General features: G+C 39.3%; 1 protein-coding gene across 1 annotated transcript; it reads left to right on the top strand.

Annotated features, from left to right (window-relative positions):
- The first annotated feature begins 15,080 nt into the window (after nt 1-15,080).
- On the top strand, nt 15,081-24,853 carry LOC110004185 (B-cell receptor CD22-like). The gene is made up of 9 exons (XM_065960029.1): nt 15,081-16,043; nt 16,155-16,367; nt 16,641-16,898; nt 17,103-17,366; nt 21,194-21,463; nt 22,330-22,414; nt 22,501-22,561; nt 23,504-23,673; nt 23,830-24,853. Exons 1-9 carry the CDS (start codon nt 15,773-15,775, stop codon nt 23,891-23,893), a joined length of 1,656 nt encoding a protein of 551 aa, XP_065816101.1. The 5' UTR covers nt 15,081-15,772; the 3' UTR covers nt 23,894-24,853.
- Nucleotides 24,854-24,947: the final 94 nt, after the last annotated feature.

Raw genomic sequence — 24,947 nt, forward strand, 5'->3', positions numbered from 1 at the left:
TTAAGTTGAGTGGGCGGTCCTAAATGCTGCAGTGAACGCATGAGTGTTTACACTATCAATCCAATGTGAACAAATGCATGCCACACCACGTCTGTATGTGGTCCGAGCTGTCAGAACTCATCCTCAGGAGGCATTGGGGCGCGTTCACACCGAGCATTAAGGCTATCCACTTGTCATCAGATCAACAAAGACGGATGTTAATGAAATGTGTGAAGAGCTTCTTTGGGCGTTTTCACATCTAGCCTGTTTGGTTCAGTTTTAAAGATATCTTGAGTCTGTAGCAAGTTTGTGCTGGTGTGAAAGCTGTCAATCAAACCCTGGTGCTGACCAAACAATCATATCCGGATCACTTGAAAAGGGGGGTCTGGGTTCACTTGTTTTTTGTGCAACTTATAGAAAAACAGGAAACAGTCTTATTTGTAATTAAACCAGCTAAATTAGCCAGTATCTCAGAGAATTATGGGTAGGTTTGTTCACCTTTCACGACCACCACAGCAGCATGAAGAATCATGTTAGGCAGACTGTAAATAGTAACTTCTGCACAAAGAGACTTGACCTTTTCTACTTTATTAGGATAGCTGCTAGCTTTGTCTCACTCTGACATCAGGTGTAGTCGTACTAGTTGAAGCACCTCCACTATGAATGAAGGTTTGACTCATGATGCTGCTCTTACTGTAACTGTGGTTCTTGATGTGCTCTATTTTACAGTGATTCAGGGTCAGGCTGGCTGGAGAGTGACTTACTCCTCTACTAAAGTCTGTGCCTTAAGAGGATCAACAGTCGTACTAAGGTGCACCTACAGCTACCCATCTACTACTACAGTTCAGAAGTCCTCCTGGTTTACTAAAGTCCAGGATGGAGAACCTGTAGATCTGCTAACAGACTCACAGTACACAGGTCGTGTGACCTACAGCTCTAAATCGAAGGACTCCACTCTGACAGTCACAAATGTGGGAAATAGTGACTCAGCTGTTTACAAGTTCAGGTTCATAACAAACCATCAAGATGAAAGTTATACTGGTGATCCCGGAGTCACTTTGTCCCTCACAGGTAATGTTTTCATTCATTTGTTGATTATTTTAAAAACAATAAAACAACAATATCAATGTCTTCTTTTATATTTGTGCATATGAATATAGACAGTGTTGTCTTAAATTTCCTCTCTGTTCTCTCTCCACAGATCCAGATCTTCAGGTGAAGGTGGGCACATCTAGATATTCTTTTTGGGCAGATCTGACGTGTGTCAGCATTTGTACTCTCCCTCCTCATTCCTCCTACATTTGGTTCAAGAATGCAGAGAAAATCCCCAGAAAAACATCCTCGACTTACTCAGCCTACTTTAAGAATGTAGACAGCTATTCCTGTGCTTTACAGGAACACCAGGATTTCCCCTCTCCTCCAGTGTGTGAGTTAACTTCACAATCTGCTTCGAATCTGTGCACCCAAAGGCTCATCAGTGGACATTTATTGTACTTACAACGGTCATGAAGCGGTCACTTCAAAGTTCTGGTTCAGTCCTGAACATAGTCAGCATTGGTATCAGTCAAATCGTGTTCAGGTCTCTGAAAGAGAGAGAGGACGCTCCACTCTGAGAATCTCTGACCTGAGAGAGAGCGATTCAGCCCAGCATCGTTTCAAATTTACAACAAGAAGCTTTGAATGGAGGAGCAGTTTACCTGGAACAACTCTGACTGTCACAGGTACTAATGAACGCAGAGCCATGGAGACACACAAACACAGAACCTGAACTCATCACTATCAGTTTGTACTCACTGTTTTATATGAACAAACAGGTCATGCTTGTGTGTTAATGACAAGAGAGCCTTTGTGATGAATGTCACCACTCAGCGTCTTATACTTTAGAGCAGAGGTTCTCAACTGGTGGGTCGGGACCACAAAGTGGGTCGCAGAGCCGTTTTCAGTGGGTTGTGAATTTGTGTTTGGAAACATAAAGTGTGCCAAAAAGTCTATGAGTGCTTTAAACCTGTTTTGTACCATCTGAGGTCCAAACTGCACAACATTTAAATACATCTCATTGGTTGACAAATATCAGATCATTTGGTTTACACTTCCTCATAGTTGATAGTCGGTCCTGAGGCGAGACCAGTTGAGAACCAATAATTTAGAGCAATCCAACTTTTTAGCAGCTTCTCTGAGTTTTTTAGTTTCAAATCTCTGAACTCTTCAGGTAGAAGCTTTTGTCCTTTACTTTTCTTGGGAAACCAATTTTTATTTGAAGAGCCCTAATTCTTAACAAACGTTACCTAAAGACAATCTGAAGAGGGGAAGCTTGTTTAGGCTCGGTTTTACACCAAGCTGTAAAGTATGTCAGACAAAAATGATCATAATAGAAAAGACGCCTAATTTGTGTGCGCTGACTGAGTCAGACCAAAAAAAGGCATTTTAATCCAAGTTCTCTGTTGGAGCTTTTCTGTCAGAATAAAGGCTGTGTGGTCACAGACTCTTAGTTTTCTTGCTTTGACTTCTAGATATTGTGGAAGTTGAAATGATGTGCATCTAAATCTAATCTCTCTCTTTTTAGAACAGAGACAATTCACTTTTTTTTCCTCCATATCCAGCGTTACAGGTTCAGGTTAAAAGGATAAGAGCCGATCAGCATTCCATTGAGGTGGAGATGACGTGTCACAGCAGCTGCAGTGAAGTCGGTCGTCTCTCATACGTCTGGTTCAGTAACAAACAGAAAATAACCAGAGCTGTGACTTCTACCTATAAAGGCTGGTTTTATCTTGAGGATGAAATCTCCTGTGCCTTAAACGGACATGATCGATTCCCCTCTCCTTCAGTGTGTGAGTAAACTTGACTAAATCACAAAACACACTTAAAGACTAACGCCACAGCACACTTACACTTTAAGTTCCCTTAAAACCCTGCTGGAATCTTATAGATTTAAAAGTCCAATGTGTAAAATATTTCCTGAATTAAATTATAAACTGACCTTAGTATATCATCAGACATTGAGGAAACAAGCGATGTTGAAGTGGTGTGGAACGGCAAACCAACAGGTGTTGCAGCGATGGAAGCGGGCAAGAGAAGTGGTTCAGATAGAAGTGATTGTACCCGACCTAAAAAGCCTCTGCATGTTTCTAATAAGCTCCACGAGCAGAAACGTGCTCAAACTAGGATCAATATTGGAGATGCTTTTGAAAAATGGAGAGAGGTTAGAACACAGAAAGGTTTACAGACCCATGCAGAGCTGGATAAACACTGAAGCTTCAGAGTCCACCACATGGTGACCTGAGTGAGCATCCACTCTAGAGAGGAGGGGGGGGAGACAGCTCTCTACAATGTTTAGAATTTGGACTGCAGTACCCATTTTAAACACTAGGGGTCAGAGTTACATACTGCTCCTTTAACTCTGTTTACAAATGAGTAATATTAAACTGCTCGGTAACAATTTTCAAATGATCACAACAGAGTTAAAACAGAATCTGAGTACAAAAGCAACCAAAGATTAAGCTTCAGTCTCGTGAAGATATCAGTGATGAAGCAAAAGCTAAAACGATTAACACATATTCAATGTTTTAGAAAGAGACTCCTCAAGATAAAGTGGAATTGCATGGCCTTTGTTTAACAGTTTGTTATACAGACTGCACAGAATTGATGACAAGATAAAATAAAAAAGAAGTAAAATCAGGCTCCATGGTCAGCACTTTACAGTCACTGTGACAGAAAGATGAATCAAAAAGGAACATAAAGACATCTAGATAAAAATGAACATGTATCTATGATCAAATGTTCTTATCTTTGAGTAATGTCTCCTGATGTCTTCCTCAGATGCTCCAAAGCTTCCCTCTGTGTCAGTGAGTCCCTCTGCTGAGATAGTGGAGGGCAGTTCAGTGACTCTGACCTGTAGCAGTGATGCTAACCCAGCAGCTAATTACACCTGGTTCAAGGAGGATGAAGACTCACCAACAGCTTCAGGACAGATCTTTACCATAAACAACACAAGTCCTGAACACAGTGGGATTTATCTTTGTATCGTCCAAAGCACAAGAGGACGTCATAACTCCACTGTACATCTGACTGTTTTGTCAGGTAAGCTTCACACACAGCTTCGGTCTGATTAAACAATTCTTGTTAGACTCTGTTGTTGTTGAGTTGAAAGCTGCTCAGTAGGTAAAAGAGAAGGCCAAGAGTCGTCCCATTACAAGACTCAAGATTCATTGTTACATGTCATCATCTTCCATCTTCTTGTCTTCAGATGTATAAGTTTGTTATTAACATGAACTCCAGTTTAAGTTACAGCAGGTTCTTTTTGTGGTTAAAATAAGGTCATTGTTGGTTGTATTTTCTTACCTTCAAGTACCAAACAGCACTTCAATAAATCTCTGAAGTTTAGAGCCCAACTCTAACCCTGTAATGATTTAGAGAGGGAGATACATGCATTCATCACGACTCGACTCGACCACTGTAATTCTCTTAATGTGGGTTTGAACCAGTCGACCATTCAATGCCTGCAGCTGGTGCAGAAAACAGATTCACATTTTAATAAACAGAAAATCATAACGATGTTCAGAGAGGAACCTCCATCCTGTCAGAGTGTGACTGAATGATGAACAGAGGGTATCACAAAGTAGAAATGAAATGTTTCAATCTAATCCTACCAGTAAAGAGTCTCACATATCTATCTTTAATTCTCAGGGAACTCAACATTCATAATACATATCATCAAGTGGACTCTGCTGCTCTTGATGTTGATTTCTCTGTTTCTCCTGACTCTGTGGACGAGGTAAACACCGTACAAATTCATCCGTCAGCACACATCTCTTTTATTTTCTTCTTGAACTTATTTTAGTTTTAGGTTTTATTTGACCTTCATCATGTTAACCTTTGGATTTGTTGTTTTCTGATTTAATCCAGAAAGAAGAAAACTGCAGAGATGATCGAGGTGAGAGAGAGAGAGAGAGAGAGAGAGAGAGGGAGTGAGAGAGAGAGAGAGAGAGAGAGAGAGAGAGAGAGAGAGAGACAGAGAGAGAGACAGAGAGAGAGAGAGAGAGGGGGAGTGAGAGAGAGAGAGAGAGAGAGAGACAGAGAGAGAGAGAGAGAGAGAGAGAGAGAGAGAGAGAGAGAGAGAGAGAGAGAGAGAGAGAGAGTCCTTACTAATCAATCTTTTCCTACATCTCTGTAAAACCTGATGAAACATATTTCTGATCAAATCTTATCGTCTGTCATCAGGTGGATGTTGTGTATGAGAATGTGTCAGCCGTCACTGCAGCACAGACAGAAGACACAGAGGAGCAGGAACACATGCTGTGAAGTCCAGTCAGGTTAGAGCCTCCTGCTCTGAATCAAACAGGCCCACTTCACATTCAGAGTCACAGTTACAACTATAACTTTAGTTTGATGTGATTTTCTCCAGATGCAGTTGAACCAGATGCAGGACTCACTGTGGAGAGCGAGGCTGTGGAGGATGTGGGGGAAGTGGAAACATTGACCTTCAGCAGCAGGAAGTTAACAACAGCATGGAGCAGAGAGTTTAGGAGATGGTTTTCTTTTATTTAGCAGCTTATACATATGTATTTATTCATCATTTCTTTAACTAAACAAGCGTCTTTATTCCTGAAAATGTTCTTTTGTTCTGAAAGGAGCTCTCCAGTCACCTTTCAGTCTGCTCTGTGACATTTTAACTCATAAAGTTTAGTTTTTGTAAATATAACTTGTGTGAATAATATTGGACTATGATGATGTTTGATTATGAGTCACTCATCGTTTTAACTTTTATGCACCTCTTTGTAACTGTCTGAACGTTGCACCGTCAGAGTTTGAGCATTTCTCTGTTTGGTTGTATATTTTATAATGACAATAAAGGCTTTCTATTTCTTAACGAGCAGCTCAATGGTGTAAAATCTGTCCTTCTGCTGTCTCTGTTATTGACATTATAATCACAGTAATCTCTTTTGCAGAAGGCTGCTGGTAGTTTTCAAATCAATGGAGCATATTTTCTTTTGTTTGTACTTTAAATGTTGAATAAATAATTTGACAACTATTTGATAAGAAAGGAGCATGGGAAAGTAATGATCTCTGTCTTATTGCAATCAACTAACTGGCAATATGTCGGGACCAAAACATTGTAAGTTAGACTTTAAAGGAGCTTGAATGACTTTTTTAAGTACTTTTAACTGTGACTTTCTTTTTGTGTCATTAAAACATTAAGCTCACATCAACAAGTACTGGGAGATTTTTCACACAGCCAGCGTCGCTTGTCTCCACAGCGGGCGTCGTTCCAGTTGGCCAGCATCGGGTTGTTATGATACATCTCCACACAATCCTCTCTGTTGTTGGGACCACCCCGATCCGGCTGACCAGACTGCCAGAATCTGAATGAAGAACAGTGATGGAAGCAGTTTAGTGTGAAGACGTTAAAACTGGACTGACAGCAGTTAGTACAAGAAAGCTGATGGCAGAAGCTGCCATGTAGAGTGGCCATAAATATTAGCTGATACCATACATTAATACTTCGACACTGAAGCAGAGGGAGCAATTCAGGGTTAAGTGTCTTGCTGAAGGACACATCTGACATATGACTGCAGGAGCTGAGGATTGAGACGACCGACTCTACCACTCAGCCACAGACACCCTCACCACAGTTGTGTCTCTTACAGTGTTTTAAAGTTGTTTTTATTTTATTGGCAGGACAAGTGTCGTAAGAATGACGACAAAGAAGTGAATCAATCAGAAATGAACATGAATTAAATAAAAAACCTGAAGCCTGGTAGCATCATGGGTCAACTTGGTTCTTTATGAAGAAGGAGCCGACCCAGGACTTTAGTTTGGCTTCAGTGTACATGAGCTAAAACACAATGTCTCTTATTGGATCTATGAGGATTAATCACATCATGAATTGTCTTTGATTATATTTAAATCTACTCACATTGACACTAACTGTCAGGGGTTCTCCATGAAGTAAGATTTCAAATGCTTCGATTGAGCCAAATCACTGATGTAAAAGGGGAAATTACTAATTAAAGACAGAGTTGTACTGCTTTTGTCCAGAAGAGGGCAGCAGAGAGCTGCATAAGCGCTGCCTTCAGTTTGGGTTAGGGAATGCAAAAAGGCTTTTGCTCTCCTTTTTAATAAACTGCAAAGAAAACAGCGCTGTGTGTGAATGTGCATGCCCCTTATAAAAGGTATAGAGTTAAGAGCAGGGAAAATCCCTGGTTCTCTGAAGAATTGTCTAATTTAATCCGAGAAAGAAATTATTATTGGGCAAAAGCAAGAAAGTTGAACACTGATGCTCTCTGGGCTACTTTTAGATGCTTAAGGAATAAATGTACTGTCTTAGTCAAGAAGGCCAAATCTAGCTATTATCTTGCCCTTACAACTGAAAATTTAAATAACCCACGGAAATTCTGGCAGACAATCAAATCTCTATCTCCAAATAACTCCTCTAGTCTTCCAACTTGCATTGTGTCAGAGTCTGCCACTATCCATGACAGAGCTGAGATGCTCAATTGTTTTAATAAGTATTTTGTTTCTTCTGGTTTTCTTTTTGATAAAGTAAATACGCCCTCTACTGCACTGGCTCCACTTGCTATTGCTGAGCCCCCTTTGGATAATGAATTTAACTTTAGACCCTTCACTGTTGCTGAAGTACATAAAGCTCGTAAGAAATTCCATTTAAAAAAACCACCAGGGCCACATAATATAGGTGTTTATTTTTTAAAACTCGCCACAGATTTTATTGCAGAGCCACTGACCTACATTTTTAATTTAACTCTAACTAGTAAGAAAATCCCCAAAATATGGAAAACAGCTCACGTTCTTCCCCTCTTAAAAGGTGACGAACCGTCGAGCCTCAATAACTACAGGTGTTGTGGCCAAATGACCATATGAATTATTTACAGTGAAAAAATCGTGAAGAGCCAAACATTAATGACTTCATAATTATTTGTTTATATTATTGTTTATTCTGGCTTAATTTGGTTTTACATTTTGTTAATTGATTTGTGGATATCTGTGCATTATTTCTCCCTCTATGGGGCGGAGCCGCGGCGTATCAGCAGTGGAATTTAAGTTGATTAAGGACACCTGAGGGGAGAGTGAGAGGGGGGAAGCGGAACAGTTTTTTGACTGCGAAGGGCCGCTTAGGATATACATTATATAGCGATCTGTTTGTTTATTTTAGGTAAGTTTTCTATTAATAAATATAGTTTATAAGTTGACTTTGGATCCGCAGCTGCCTTTTGTTTTTATTTGATAGCGTGTTAAACCTGCTCAGCAACGACTTACCTAATTGATTTTGTTTGAAGCCATCACAACCTATTTCAAATCTGTCTCCTTTAGCCAAGATTTTAGAAAGCCTGGTTAGTGATCAGTTGAAGGATTTCTTGAGTCTTAATGAAATGTTACCTTGTTATCAATCTGGTTTTAGAAAATCATACAGTACAGTCACAGCAGCTACTAAAATAGTAAATGATATTTTTATGGCACTGGATAGCAAACAACACTGTGCTTGTCTTTTTTAGTGATTTTTCCAAGGCCTTCGATACGGTGGACCATGATGTATTATTGCATAGACTGGCTAATATAGGATTGTCTAATTCTGCTGTTGGTTGGTTTTCTAACTATCTTTCAGACAGGACTCAATGTGTTAAAATTGATGGCTGCTCCTCTGATACTTTGGCTGTCCACAAGGGGGTGCCACAAGGCTCTATATTAGGTCCCTTGTTGTTTACTATTTATATTAATGATTTGTGGAAATATGCCAAAAATGCAAATGCCCATTTTTATGCTGACGATACTATTATTTATTGTTTTGGAGAGACTGTGTTAAAGGCTGTTGATCGCTTGCAAGCTGCTTTTAAAGAAATAGAAGCTCCTGTCTTTAAGACTGGTACTTAATGCAGATAAAACTAAAATGATGATCTTCACTAAATCCAGGGACAAAAGTAACTGTCAGCCCACTCTATTTACATTTCAAGGTACTCTTATTGAGACCGTTTCCACTTTTAAATACCTTGGTATCATCCTTGATGACAATTTCTCTTTTAAACCCCATATCGAGAACCTGGCAAAGAAACTAAAGGTGAGATTGGGCTTTTATTTCAGGCATAAATCTTGTTTTTCTTTTGTTTCTAAAAAGAGGCTTATTGCTGCTACTTTCATTCCATTATTAGATTATGGTGATGTACTGTACAGGAATGCCTGCTCTACCTCACTGCACATGCTGGATGCTACTTATCATTGTGCGTTAAGATTCATTACCGGCTGTAAATCACTCACCCATCATTGCACCCTGTACTCTAAAGTAGGCTGGCTGTCCCTGTCAGCTCGTAGGCTTCTTCACTGGTACACCTTCATTTATAAAGCTATTACTGGACTACTCCCTTCATACCTCTGCACCTACCTCACTTTTAAATCAAATCCATCATACAGTTTGCGCTCTCTGGACTTTCTATCTACGTCAGTCCCCAGAACTCGTACTGAGTTTGGGAAGAGGGCCTTGATGTACTCTGCTCCCTCTGCATAGAACAGTCTTCAAAAAACACTCAAATTGCAGGAACTCATCACTATTAATGATTTTAAAACTCGGCTCACAAGTTTTTTAATGGCTAATTTTGGAGTGTGTAAATGTTTCACTGCATAGTATTTTATCATCATCACATAATTGTTCTTTTAGTGTGTATTGTGGTGCACTGTTGTGTTTTGTTTTTGTTTAACATAATCTTATCCCCCTCCTCCTCCTCCTTCTTCTTCTTCACCTTCTGGACTGTATTTGTTTCTTTTTCCTCATGTCTGTGCTTTCTTTTTAAGTTTGTCTTATATTCTGTTTTTTACTGCTGCCATTTTGGCCAGGCCTTGCTCGAAAAAGAGATCATTTGATCTCAAGCAATTCTTTCCTGGTAAAATAAATAAATAAATACAATTAATAACTATAATAATAACAGTGACAATAATATTATTAATAATAATAATAATAATAATAATACAGCTCACTGCAGCAGGTGCATGAGGAAGACAAATTATATAGGCAGCAAATCAAAACGATCAAAACAGCATGGTCTGTACAAGTATTTAAAAAACAATCTTTTTGAGCCACTGTGCATCACGTCAAGTCATTAAGTTACATTTTTAATTTCTGCTAGACTAGCTAGTGGCAACTTAACCACGGCCTCCTTCTGAGATCCTGAGATGTCAGAGTGGTGGTTCTTTGCTCACACTTGGCCTGTTTGCACCCATAGACACACCAAGTAACTTATTAGTGCCATAAATTCTTTAAAAATAATAACGTCAGTACTGGACGCCAGTCTGTAACTTCCTGCACATTAATCATGCGAAGAGGAAGTAAGACAAACTTTAACAGCTTGACTTCTGCTGCCTGATGACCACAGAGGAACATTTGCTGTAGAGACGACATCTCCTCCCTGTTGTAAGTAGAACTATTCAATGATATGACTGATATTTATTGAATTTATTGGTGATTGAACTTTGTTGTCTATTTTGATATTAAGATGTATGAATCATTTAATTTATGAAACAATGATAAATAAGAGTACACTTTCAATCAGTGATTGTTAAACTCTGGTTAAGGTGCACCGGCTGACTTCAGAGTTCCTAAATTTACTCAGCAGAAAGAGTCTCTGTTGTGTTTTTGTTTGTAAAAACGATCAGTTCTGTGGTCCATGTTTGACCTGATTGTGTTTCCTGATGTGCTCTGTGTTTCAGTAGTGAAGGGAGAGGATACCTGGAGAGTGACTCACTCTTCTGCTCAGATCTGTGCCGTCAAAGGATCAACAGTGGAGATACCCTGCACCTACACATACCCATCAACAATAAGACAACAAACTACTGTAGTTCAGAGCAGATTCTGGTTTACTAAAGACAGGTATGAACCTGTAGATGTGAGAACAGACCCAGACTACTCAGGTCGTGTTGAGTACCTTTTTCATGAGAACGTCTGCACTCTGAGAATCAAAAACCTGAGAGAGAGAGACTCAGCTGTTTACAAGTTCATGTTCACAACAAACCAATCAGGAGGAAGTTTAACTGGTGATGAAGGAGTCACTTTGTCCACCACAGGTAACATTCTCATTTTAAGTATTTTTCACACATTTTCAGCATTAAGTGTATGGAGAACTTTGCAGCTTATTTTTCCGCACATTGCCTTAAACGTCAATTTAATACTGCTCTCTATACTGGTGTCTTTAAGAGAAACTTTGGGGAGATTTATGCAGAAGTTTTGCTGAACTCCCTGATAAATAACTCATCAAAGACAAATCATCAACACCTTTTCCAGCCAGAGAATGGGACACAGACTGACAACCTGATTTTGATGCTCTTTTGACCACACTGCAGCTGTCCTCCACTCATTGCTAGCCTTCACTCCTGTGTGAAGGGACCATCTACAAAGTGCAATACTGACTCCAAGAGACAACTATTCCCAAAACTGCAGGTGCATCAAAAAAAAAAAAAAACAGAAGGAAAAGTTAATTTTTTCAGTAATTTCATTAAGAAAACTTTCAAATATTCCTTATGTATGACAAATAGACTGAAATATATCAACCATTTGTTTTATTCTTGATGATTATGGCTTATAGCTCATGGAAATAAAAAAATCCAACACCTCAAAATATGAGACTATTACATACGACCAATCAAAACAAAGGATTTATAAAACAGGAATGATGATTTTCTGAGAAGTATGTTCATTCAATACTTGTTTGGTGCTCCTTTTGCATGAACTACTGTATCAAACAGCATGACATGAAGACAATCGGTCTGTAGCATTGCTGAGGTGTTATGGAAGCCCAGGTTGCTTTGATAGCGGCCTTCACGATGGGTCTGGTGTCTCTCATCTTCCTCTTGACGATTCCAATGATTCTGAGATCCTACCAGAGTAAATGCACATTCAACACACAACTTTTTGTCAGAGTGGTGGTTCTTCTCTCAAGCTCCGCCTGTTTGCACACACACACACACACACACACACACACACACACACACACACCAAGTAACTTCTCCTCTGCTGCAGCGGCTGATCGAACACGTTTCATTGGCTGCATTCTCACACATTTTATCTGAACTGCTGTCTGATGGTGTCTTTACATGGAGTTACATTAAAGATTCTTGATATTCTTATCCTTAGAAAGCCAACCTCGTTAGTGCCTTAGATTCTTTTTTAAAATAACGTCAGTACTGGACGCCAGTCTGTAACTTCATGCATATTCATAATGTGAAGAGGAAGTAAGACAAACTTCAACAGCTTGACTTCTGCCGCCTGATGACCACAGAGGAACATTTGCTGTAGAGACGACATCTCCTCCCTGTTGTAAGTAGAACTATTCAATGATATGCCATTTATTGAAACATGTACAGACCTTCTGTTAATGTGTTTTATTTACTCTGAAGTCACACAGGGATGAGAGGAGCAGCTATGAGTTTCAAAGCAGCAGTGAGTGGATTGGTTATCTTCCTTCTCTCTGTGTCAGGTACTGTATATCCTCACTAAAACTTTCATCACTGAACGTATTTGGATAAGGCTTAAATTGCTTTTAAAATGATAAAAGAGTAGACTCTTTAATGTTCAGGTTTTTTAGATTGAGTGTTAGATATGATGCAAACTGTTAAAGACATGTTTGCTTCTGTTTCTTTCTATAATTAGATTGTTTTGTCTCACTAAGTTTCTAAGTCTTACGATGTGTTTTTTAACGTTTTCATACATTCAACATCCGTCTGCATCATTTTTCACAAACAGTGAAGATTTTTGGAGTATTTTACAGTAAGAGAAGTTCTGAATAACTAAAGCTGCAGAATTCAGTAACTTCCAGCTGTAAGAGTCTTTATTTCCTTCATGAGAGAACAAGATAACATCTCCAGAAAAAGGGAACCAGAGTTTGCAGATGCATTAAGTTTTGTATGATGTATGTGTGATGTTTCCGTTCTCTTTCTGCTTAACAGTTAAGTGTCCTGATAAAACAGACTCACACGTGATCTTCAGTTTTCTTCTTTTCACACTAACCTGACCACAGATTGAACAGAGAGGAAACAAAGACAAGAACACTTCAGACACAGCCACTAAACTGCATTTACATTCAGGTCCAACGATTTCCTCGTCTGTAAGCAAACAGTTTGTCTTTGAAAAGAACATTTTTAATACAACCAAGTTTGTTAAATGTATTTAAGTTATCTTGTAAGATGCACAGAGTTACATTTCTTCTAAAATCAGAAATCATTTTTTTAGTTTCTCGTGTGTTTAAAATCAACGAGTTATCAGAACAGCAGTTGTAAAAGTGATCTCCCTCAGCTCTGTAATTGGTCTCATTGTCATTTAAAAAACCTTTCCAAGTGACATCATCTGCAAAAAGTTGCTCTAGAACACACTGCAAAGACTTCAGCCATCGGCCAACCACCCCGTACGTTCTGCACATGCGTGAGGGGCGGCGGTAGCTCGTTGTTATGATACTAGAAGACCATTTTCACACTGCTGTCACTCAACACTCGTATTATAGGTCTCTCTCTCTCTCTCTCTCTCTCTCTCTCTCTCTCTCTCTCTCTCTCTCTCTATTTAGTTATAGTGTTTCTCAGAAACACTATAAACACAGTTTTAATGTATATCATTGTATATCTGTTTTAATGTCTAACAGGAAGATCTTTAGTTGGATCGCCTCTTTTTCATATTATTTCTTAAGCAGTTTGTTTTCAGAATCTTTCATACAGTTTCTATCGACATGTATTTTTTATCCTTTTTAACATTTTTTGGATGGAAACTTGTTTCCATGATGCGTTGACAGCTTTTAAGATCGTATTTTTAAGTATGAGTGTCTGCTCTGTTTCTCACACCTCATAGTTCTGCTTTTTTTAAAGTCTTCACACTTACTTCAACAGCAAACTTACCACAGACCATCCAAGTAAGGCAAAAAGTCTTTAATAATCAATTCATAGTTTTCACATGACATCACATGCTTATGGAACCGCCCACCTGGCGGGCGATAAAGACTCTGTAGCTGAACGCTACTGAGAAGTTATTGGTCTCAGTGTTTTTTTATCAGTTTAATTTTTCCATGTTCCAAATGAGAGACAGTTGTTGTTGAATGTGATGCACTAACCGACGAGGAGACGAGCCCGGGTTGTTCTTCTACAGAATGTTTGAAAGAAAACCCAGAGAGGAGGAGATTGTGGATTAATGCTGTTAGACGCTCTGCTGTCCCTGTGAGGGAACAAAAGAACAGACTTCTCCTCATCATGACATTAAAGATTGTGTTAACTTGATCTAAATATTCCTGCCTTTAACGAACATTACTGCCCCAGAACACTGACTGACAGAGACCCAGATACTATCGTCAGCTAACCTTAACTTATGTTAGCTTGTTAGCACTCACCGATGTTTGGATGATGAAGAATTTCTTGCCCTTCACTTCCTAAACGAGCATTATTGACCCAGCCACATCAAAAATACATAAAACTGTCTTTTCATCCTACAATGGTGAAGGAGAGGGATTACCCTCTAAATATAACATCTCTAAAGTGACGTTCTTCTCTCTGATAATCAATACTTCCTCTTACAACCGTAAAGTTCACAGGTCTAAATAACACATTTAACGTTCTCTACACCTTCAGACTGGATGATGTCTGGTCTCAACGACTTGCAGATTAACTGTAGAAACAAGTGAACATCTTCTACTCTTCCTTTAACTGTATATACAAATGGACAACATCCCTCAGGCTCCTTCTGTTGAACAAGATGAAGCCAAATTATCCTCATGATGGGCGCTTACATATTGCATATTTGCAACCAGAGTCTGCGTAGTAGGGATCCACTGGAAGACGTCACGCTACTTCCTCTAACGAAAACATTTAACGTACAGAGAAACATAAAAATCCCTCAGGTGTGTTCAGTCAACAGAAGAACAGATGCATGCATTTAGATTTCATTGTTGACCCCCATGGCCTTTCTGTTATCATGGAGGAGGTTGGAGTTTGACCTATACTGCAGCCAGTCAGCAGGGGGCGCTCTAAATCTTTCGGCTTTGACTGCAGCCATTGCACCGTCAATTTTAACATACAGTCTATTTTTACACTAGAGCAGGGGTCTCCAACCTTTCTTCATCTGAGAGCTTCTTTGAAAAAAATGAAAGTGGCCAATCAAATCTCTTGCATTCATTAACATCAGCTGAATGAAGCTACTGTTTGTACACGTGTGAAATTGCAAAAAGCCAATGCTCATCAAGAATCTTAAATTCACATCAAGGTCCAAGAAAAAAACATGAATATTTTACACTTCTTATTGTAAGCTATGTTGCTGAGAATTCACATCAATGTCCAAGAAAACATTACTTCTTTACACTTGTTTTAATGGGCCAAATATATGAATAGTGGGAAGAGGTACATTCACTGATTTATTTTTATTTTTATTTTTTTAACACAGTCGGTCAACCTATAGGTGAGCTACTTTAAACCTGCCTGCTCCGAGCTACCTGTTGGAGACCCCTGCACTAGGGCTTTCAAACAATTACACATTTATGATTAATCATATCTTTAATCACATGTTTGAAGTTCCATTATTTTACATTTTAAATATGTTATGCTTTTATTGTAGATATTATACTGTTTTATGTTAAGGGTGCTTTACTTCCTGTTTGGATACAAACGTTTTTTTTCATATGTTGAGACTTTTCATTTTTCTTTTTAAAGTTATGGATGTTGATGGTTGTTTCCTGATGTGCTCTGTGTTACAGTGGTTCAGGGTCAGGACAGCTGGAGAGTGACTTACTCTTCTCTTCAGATCTGTGCTTATAAAGGATCAACTGTGGAGATGAACTGCACCTTCACATACCCAGAGAGGATAAATAGACAAGTTAACTCACTTCAGAAAACATTCTGGTTGAGAAAAGATGGTTTTTATTACAAAGATGTAGAAACAGTTTCAGAGTATTCAGGTCGTGTGAAGAATATCTGTGATGAGAATAAATGCACTCTGAGAATCACAAACCTGAGAGAGACAGACTCGACTGTGTACAGGTTTGGATTCATAACAAACAAAAGCAGTTATTCTGGTCGACCTGGGGTCACTCTGTCAGTCACAGGTAATCTTTCACCTCAATATTTCTGAGCTCACTGTTTCTAATACATTATAAATACATGTTTTAATATGTGCATGTTTTGTGAAAACAGTTGACGTTTCTTCACATGTTCAGATCTCCAGGTGAAGGTGAGCAGACCATATAAGGCTCTGCTCTTTCAGTGTCTCAGTGGACTTTCCAGTCAAACCTCCTACATCTGGTTCAGGAACGGACATCAAATCGAACATCAAACATTATATTATTATTATCCACCAGAGCAGCTTCTTCAGACAGACAGTTACTCCTGTGCTCTATCAGGACATGAGAAGTGCCCGTCTCCTCCAGTGTGTGAGTTTATTTACAGTCTTCACTGATTCACACCATCAGATGGAATCTTTAAACTATTAAATGGTGCCTCATAGCAGCATGTACCTCAGTGGTATTTGTTATTTATTTAGATTTTTCATAGAGTGTCCTGTTTATCTGTTTCAATGTAAAAAAAAAAACCTTTATTCAGCTGTCATGAGCCTCAATTTCAAAACCAAAAGTTAAGTTAGAATGTAATATGTTCATCATCATCATCTGATGTGGATGACAAAGGTCTCTCTGATTCTCCTCCAGATGCTCCAAAGCTTCCCTCTGTGTCAGTGAGTCCCTCTGCTGAGATAGTGGAGGGCAGTTCAGTGACTCTGACCTGTAGCAGTGATGCTAACCCAGCACCTGAATACACCTGGTACAACATGAACGGTCATGAACTCAGTAAAGAATCAGAGCTCGTCTTCAGCTCAGTTCAGTCCTCTGACTCTGGAAGGTATTACTGTAAAGCTAAGAATGATCTGGGAGAGAGGACATCTGGATACGTCAAAGTTGAAGTGAAATGTGAGTGAAAAACATTTTCTTTGAAAAGCAACATTGAGCTGATTTCTCATTTGAAGGTTTAATTTGCTGATCATATCTGCTTCCTCTAGCTCTACTTCACACTCACAGTCTGCAGCTAAAGCCCACTGAGCACTGTTTTTTCATCTTGACAATTCAAACATTTTAATGTTGAGGAGAAATTAAAACAGATGTTTTCTCCTCCAGATGCTCCAAAGCTTCCCTCTGTGTCAGTGAGTCCCTCTGCTGAGATAGTGGAGGGCAGTTCAGTGACTCTGACCTGTAGCAGTGATGCTAACCCAGCAGCTACTTTTAAATGGTACAAGAGAAATCAGACCTCTAAATACCTTGGTGAAGGAGCTCAGCTCGTCTTCAGCTCCATCAAGTCCTCTGACTCTGGAGAGTTTTCATGTAAAGCTGAGAACGATCTGGGAAAGCCGACCTATAAATGGATCTCTATTGATGTGAAATGTGAGTGAAACACTTCAAACAGCAACATTCAACATTTGGAGACTTTCCTTACTGACCTGATTTCTCTGTAGTTTCATAGTTTCATTTTAATTTAATTTAATCGTTTATTTGAATCAGGGACAGCGTACAAAAAAAACATTAGTCTCAGAAGAGAAGAGACGCTTTGTACCAGATTTAGCTAGCTAGCTAATTTCTGTCTGTTGTCCCTGGGCAGATGATGGCAACAGCAAAATACAAATCAACCAGTCAGTCACACACACACACACACACACACACACACACACACACATTTCATAAGAGAGAAGAAAGACATAGATCAATTTACAGATATTAAAACATTATGTCCAAGTTTCCCTGAGAGCTCTAAAAGGTTGTCGAGATGACACATTAATGCTGACAAGACTGGTTCCTTAAAATAAATTTTTTGACTTTCCGGTTGAAAGTGCAGAAGTTTGTGCAAAGTTCAAGACTAGTTGGAAGACTATTCCATTCTTTAATGGCTTTAAAAGAAAAAACAGATTGTGCTAAAGCAGAGCCACGTTTAGGAATACTGCGATCTCCGTTAGAGGCAGACCTTGAAGATCTGCGTATCAACTCAGAGCGAAGTTTCACAAAGCTTTTCAAAGGTGGGGGAGCAGCATCATGGATTATTTCATACACTAAGCGGACATCGGTATAAAAAAATAAATTGTCAAAGCTAAGAATTTTATATTCATCAAGAATATCACAATGATGATACTGTTGTGGTTTCCTGTCCAGAGTTTTAAGGGCTGGGTTTTAAGGGTTTGCTCACACCTTGATTATCCTGTCTGTTAATGACTTTCAAATCTTCAGAAACCTTTTCACTAAATGCTGTTTTCATTTAAAGGTCAGTTATTAAACTACGTCTCTTTTTGAAGCATGAAAGCTTCCCTCTGTGTCAGTGAGTCTCTCTGCTGAGACCGTGGATGGTTAGAGATCAGGGGTCTCATTTCTAACCGTTGCGTACGCCCAAAACGGGGTCTGAAACTGGCGTACGCCTTTTCCCACGCAGTTTGTGATCTATATAAACAAACCTGACGGTAAAATGTGCGCACTGGTAAGCAAACTCTGACCCAGGCGTATGTTCATTTTGGAGGCATGGGAATTTGGTGACACAGACGGCGAAGTGGTAAACTGAAACCTGCAGATACAAATTGTTGTTTCTTCCACATTTTATTTCACTAAATATCAAACTTTACTGACAGATCCACGTCATCAGAATCATTCAAACTGACGATTTTATTTATGCTATAATCGCGACAATATATAAACATAAAATAAAAATAAAAAATATAAGTCCGCCTCATACATATTGCATCAGCGCCGTCTCGCCTTCATTATCCCGGACTGACCTCAGAGGACCGGACTTGTACACTAATGTAATCACTGATGTAGAGTTAAAAATTAGACTAATACAAAAACCACAGAGCCTCCAGTTTTCATTAATATCTTTCAATATCGAGCATTTATCTTCAAGTGTTGTTTTTAGTTTTAATAAAGATGACTGCGTTAAGACGCACAGAGACACAGCGGTGGCTTCACACATTTCGCCTTCTCGTTACTCAGCATGTCTTCATCAGCTGCATGTATTTATTCTGTAAATAATTCAAGTGTGGACATTAAGTCGGGTCATCTCTGACACGATCATTAGGTCTATATATCCTCATAATTAGTCACAGAGCAGACCGAGTTTCCCATGAAAATATGTGGCCAACAATCAAACGTTTTTGTTCGTTGATCAAACTTTTGATTACTAATGTGACAGAGTGAGGCAGACTGCTGACTGACGTGACCTCTCTGACAATATGAAGAAATCAGTGTGGGTCCTGTAAACATGTAAACATTGCAGATATTCTCGTGCGTAATGATGAAAGGTGGATGTTTTGGCACATAGGACAGCGTGAATGCAGCAGCGACGTGGTGTCATTCTCTGATTGGGTGAATGCAGCAGCGACGTGGTGTCACTCTCTGATTTTTCTTCAGTTTGTGATCCTCCTGCTGCAGTAAACTATCCATATGTCCATTTTATCCTTCACTTCATTCACAAACTCCTCCGTTTCTGGGTCAGAAAGTTTCTTTTCTTTGTCTAAACTTCCGGGTTTCGCCGCGATCCAGCGCTGGAAACCTTTACTCCGCCCCCTCGTTTGTATGCATTTTCATTGACCGTTTATGGTTGATTGTGGGCGTGTAGAGGGCGGAACATGGGACTAATCTATGTGCGCACATTTCCAGGTGGATCGTTATTTATAAAGGGAACATTGCGTGTAAGTGTGCGTACGAACGGTTTTATGAATCTGAATCATTTCGTGCGCACGCCATTTCCGGGTTTTTGGCGCACGTACATTTTTAGTATGGATTCTACGCATTCTTTTATAAATGAGACCCCAGGGCTGTAGCAGGAGGATCATCAGTATTTATCACTTTCAAAGATATGTTGTTTCAAAAGGATTTTAACTCATAGAGTTCACATCTCTACAGCTTTAGACTGAGAGAATGTCAAATAAAAGATACTGATTCTAACAGGACATGAGGACTAATGCTTCACAGCTGGAATAATAAACTTAAAAATGCTATATTTCTAATATTTTAAGTTTTAGACCACTGAAATAAACTCTGAAAGATTGAAATGTTCACGAGGCCGGTTCTAGACATGGCAATGCCCCCCCCCCCAAATGGTTAGCCTGCCCCACTAAAAAAAAGCCAAATATCCTCCTTTCACCACAAGTTTCAGATATAAAAGTTTTTTTTTTTTTCCTTGTCGATTCAACAAATCAGAAAATGCCACTCCCAAATAATATGTTTTACTAATACTTGATTGGTTGGTTTGGCCAAATAAAATATGGAGACCAGCGAGAGAGGTTGTCAATTTCCGGATCGATTGAGACTGTCACTTAACTGTACACAGCCTCCTTGTAGCCGTGTAATCATATCTTGTTGAGCTGAAGACCCAGTCGGTCTGGGAGATTGGAATTTTATATAGGCTACTGTTGATTGATATTTTATATCATAGTTGCGTTCAGTTTGGTTGTTTGATAGCTACTATAACCACGTGGTCTAGCTGGATGTGTTGGTGTTAGCGTCAGTAGCTAGCGTTAGCGTTAGTTGCTTAGTTGATGAAATTTGTTTTTATTTCTATTTTATTTATTTTTTTAGCACTTTGAGATTTTTTTGCAAAAATGTAAAGTGTGTTACAAATTAAATGTATTATTAGCTAATGAGCTACTCAGCAATAGCTAAGGTTAGCGTTAATGTTAGCGTCAGCTCCACTTTTTCCCATGTCCTATTTCCCTTCCGGCGCACAATGTTACATGAGAGAAAGAGAAACTTGGTGATTCTGGCTCATGAAAAGGCTATCACAACTGGACTGGATATGGATGGATTGATTAGCATTGTTGCACAAAGAAACATAAGCCTGATCATGTAAAGAACATATTTTGAGTCACAGAAATATATTTTAAAAAAAGGCACAAAACACAAAAACCGACAGATAAAAACACAAAAACACAAAAAATGAATTAAAAAAACCTATTAAAAATATATTGTGAAGACTGTAATATAAGATAGGTGTGGTGACAAGTAAAGGTGTCAGGGAATATAAAATCATAAACATGTCATTCGACATTGAGCAAAATAAATTGTACGATTCCATGAAAGATAAGTTAATAATGAAATATTATTGGGCATTTGTAATGAGCAAATTACCGTATAGTTTTATATGAAAATGTAAAACTATACCATTCAAAGTAGTCTAGAACTTGGCCTGAATGTTCATACTGTTTTTTAAAGAGACTTTTATCCTCCTCCAGATGCTCCACAGTTTCCCTCTGTGTCAGTGAGTCCCTCTGCTGAGATAGTGGAGGGCAGTTCAGTGACTCTGAACTGCAGCAGTGATGCTAACCCAGCAGCTAATTATACCTGGTACAAGGAGAATGGACCTCTAAACCTTAATCCCTCAAATGCAGGAGCACAGCTCGTTCTCAGTTCAGTCAACTCCTCGGCCTCTGGAGAGTATTACTGTGAAGCTGAGAACACGCTGGGGAGAAGGACATCCAAACACATCTCTATAAATGTCAAATGTGAGTAAAACACCTATTATTTAAAAAGTGTATCTACCGACCTAAAAACCCAACATCCCCACTTTTTCCATTTTTTAGCCACTCAAATGTTTCGCTGAACTTTCCACATTCCTGCTCTGCATTTATGTGGTGTCGGACACATCGGAAGAATTAGCTTCCAATTGGAAAATACAGATGAACGTCTGCTCAAGTCGGAACAACAATTCAGAAACCCAACTTGCCGACTTAACGTCACATTTGTCATCATTCAGACTCAACCTACCTAAACTGACCGTTTCAACCTGTTAATCACGCACTTGGTTTGATCAACCCATCAAAACTACTTGGATAGGTTCAGGACACATTCAGTATGTTCACATGCTGTTAGAGATAGTCGATAAATTGTGTTAGTACGACTAAAACTGTAATAAATCAGTTCCTGTGGGGGCGCTGGAGTCCTATCGATGGCGGTCTCCATGCTGGAAATGCTGTCTCACCCTAACTTTCAGTCAACATAACAGGCTGAGAGCTGGAGCTGAGGTTTTAAACCTCTTGAGAAACCCTTATATGGCACCTGCTTGTCAATCAGATCAGCTATGCCTTCACCCCCAGTACAGTGTGTGCTGATTGAGACATGAGCTAAAAAGACATATTTGTTTTTTTGAACCAGGCTGTAAACATGTTCATCTCTGCTGTAAAAATGTCTTCTTTGAATGGGTGTGTATGTGACTTCCTGTGCTTCTGCAGCCAGCCTCTAGTGGACACTCGAAGAACTGCAGGATTTTACCCTTCAACATCTGCTTCATTTTTCAACAGTGGAGGTTTCTGCTTAGGACAGACTGATGATAAATATATCTGAACGCTTTGTTTTGGTCACCATTTCCCAGGGGGAGGGAAATCAGTGGCTGTTGCTGGAACAATCACGGTTGTTCTTCTGGTTATCGTGTTCCTCTCTGTCCTCGTGTGGATCAGGTGAGCTGCTTCGTTTCACTGAATCATTAAAAGTCAGTCATATCTAAAAAACATAATTCATCATACTTTTAAATTCTTCTCACAAGACAAAAGAGGGCTTCCAATGAACCGTCTGAGGCTGAAGAGAGACAAGAACACACGGAGCAGGTGAGAATAGTTCTGATTAATATCTTAGTACTAAATAAACGCTGATTCATTCAGACTGCTGTGTTACTCAGAGGTCGTTCATCCAGAAGAGTAAATGTGCTCGATATGGTCCGTCCAATAATCTGACCAAGCAAATATTTCACTCAGCCGACTGCTCAGAGCTGATCATCCTACAAGTACACAATCATTGCGTTAGTTTCTGCAGACATCATGAACAGTAGCTGCTGGTCATTAGAGAGCGCTAACACAGCCCACCCACTGCCTGGAAGGGGAATTTGTTAAAAATAAATACAATGCATACCATACATGAATTATTTAAAAGGGCAAAGTAAATATTATGTAGTTATTTAGATTTAAAATGTTGTACATGTCCAAAGTTACTGATTGGTGACATGTCTTTTATCTTGCTGTCTTTGAGTAAATTTATTATTTATACTTGCTGACGAGAAAGAACATTTCATATTTGTCCGATAGAAACAAATTCCTGAGGCTGTCTTTGAATTTTCTTCCTGTACTAAAACATGGACGTCGTCTCAGTGATGTCACCCATTGGTTTCTGAAGTGAAATGTTGAAGCTCACTGATGGTGGTTGCCATATTGGAAATGCTGTCTTTGAGTAAACCTAGTAACAAGCAAAAATCTGGAGCTGAGGCGGGTCTTATGCCTCCTGACAAACGGCTACAACACGCCCACCTGGGAGTCAACTCAGCCACGCCCCTAATTATGTTTAACTGTTAGCGTTCATAAAATAAAAATGGTTAAATCCCCCCCTTCTACACTGTGTGCCAACACTCAAAGTATTTTAATAACATCATCACCATAACTGCTGTTGCTGTGGCCTTTCCTATCTTGGTTGCGGTCCTCTGCTAGAATTCACTTTTTAAATGAAAAACCTCCACATGGTAAATATGCAGCTCAAAGTGATTTTGTTCACCTAATCAGGGACAACCAGAGGAGCAGGAAGACCTTCAGTATGCCAGCATACACTTCTCTAAAACCCAGGAGCCTCTGTACAGCAATACCAGACCAGCTCGGCCTCCCAGGAGAACGGAGCAGCAGGACGTCACTGAGTACGCTGCCGTCAAATTTACCAGGAACAGCACCGCCATGAGGTGAGCAGCTGAGAAAACATTAAACTCTCACTATAAGATGAAAGCTGTTTTCGCTCTTATCTTCCTCTGATGTGTTTGTACTTTAATCCTGTAATGGACGTGTTGGTAACTCAATTCTTTTAGTTAAACTTCATGTTGATCAATTTTCCCCTTCAGAACCAGAAGTAAAGAACCTGAAGAGGATCCAGCTGCTCTGTACAGCACCGTCAACAAAAGCTGATGACCTCGACAGGCACTGTGTTCACACTCTGTTTTAGATTTCATATATTTGAATGTATGCAGGTCGCTTCTGATTTTACAACACATGTCTTATGAACTGCTACTTAAAGATTATACCTTTGTAATGATTTTAACGGCCTGATAAATGTAACATAAAGCAGCCTCGTTTTTTACCTCCAATCTGTCAAATCTACCACACATGGGAAGTATTTCATGACTTAGACTGGGTGGTAAGTAGGGATGTGCACCACTGACAAAGGTTGGTTTGCAAAGGAGAGGGAGTGCTTTCTGATGGGGCCCCCTTTAGGGAGGTATCCTACTGTCATTGCAAAATTTGCACATTTTGAGCCACTGCTGTGGTTTTTTGTCAGCCCTTGGGGGACCCCTACTGGCCTGGGGGCCCAATCAGCTGCCTGCCTTGCATGTTGACAAACAGCTCCTCTGAATACCGTCGACAAAGACGCTCTTGGACTGATAAATAAAAGTCTTTGCAAGTATTCATGTACCTTTTTATATTAAATATATAATTTATATTTATCGTGTGACTCTTCAAATAGTCTTTGTGTAGATATTATTGCTAACTAGATCTTTGTGTAGTTGTTGTTTTGTCATCAGAGTCCGTAAAACATAATCTACAACTCTATTGTATTCTCATAATCCATCAGTGTGTGGATCACACTGTATGTTTGATTCTTAACTGTTTGTTACTTTTATCTCACATGTACCACAACATGTAACACACAGTGAGCCTGTGCCTCACAGGAGTGTTGACATTTGCTGAATTTCTTTTCTGTAATCTCTTGAACTTCCTCTTTTGCTCACTATCCGTCTGCGCCTCTTTTGTCTGAGTTGTGTGATTCCCTGTTTGAGTTCACTGACTGAATACAAACAGAAACATTTCATTTAAAACACTTTGAAATAAAGCACTGATATTTCTCAGGCTGTGTGAAATGACACCATAGAGGTTGTGTGTTTGCAATGCTTTGTTGTTGTTGTTGTTGTTGTTGTCGTCGTCTGTGCAACAGTGTGTGCACATCTAAAGTGACATGATGCAA

Source organism: Labrus bergylta, chromosome 1 (genome assembly GCF_963930695.1).
Source record: "Labrus bergylta chromosome 1, fLabBer1.1, whole genome shotgun sequence".
NCBI lineage: Eukaryota > Metazoa > Chordata > Actinopteri > Labriformes > Labridae > Labrus > Labrus bergylta.

Bases quoted from the DNA above. Each gene is read 5' to 3' on its own strand.
- LOC110004185 (XM_065960029.1), top strand. From the start codon at position 15,773: ATGAACTGCACCTTCACATACCCAGAGAGGATAAATAGACAAGTTAAC. The intron at 16,368-16,640 runs GTGAGTTTATTT...ATTCTCCTCCAG, and splicing joins GTGCCCGTCTCCTCCAGTGT to ATGCTCCAAAGCTTCCCTCT. The intron at 22,562-23,503 runs GTGAGAATAGTT...TCACCTAATCAG, and splicing joins GACAAGAACACACGGAGCAG to GGACAACCAGAGGAGCAGGA.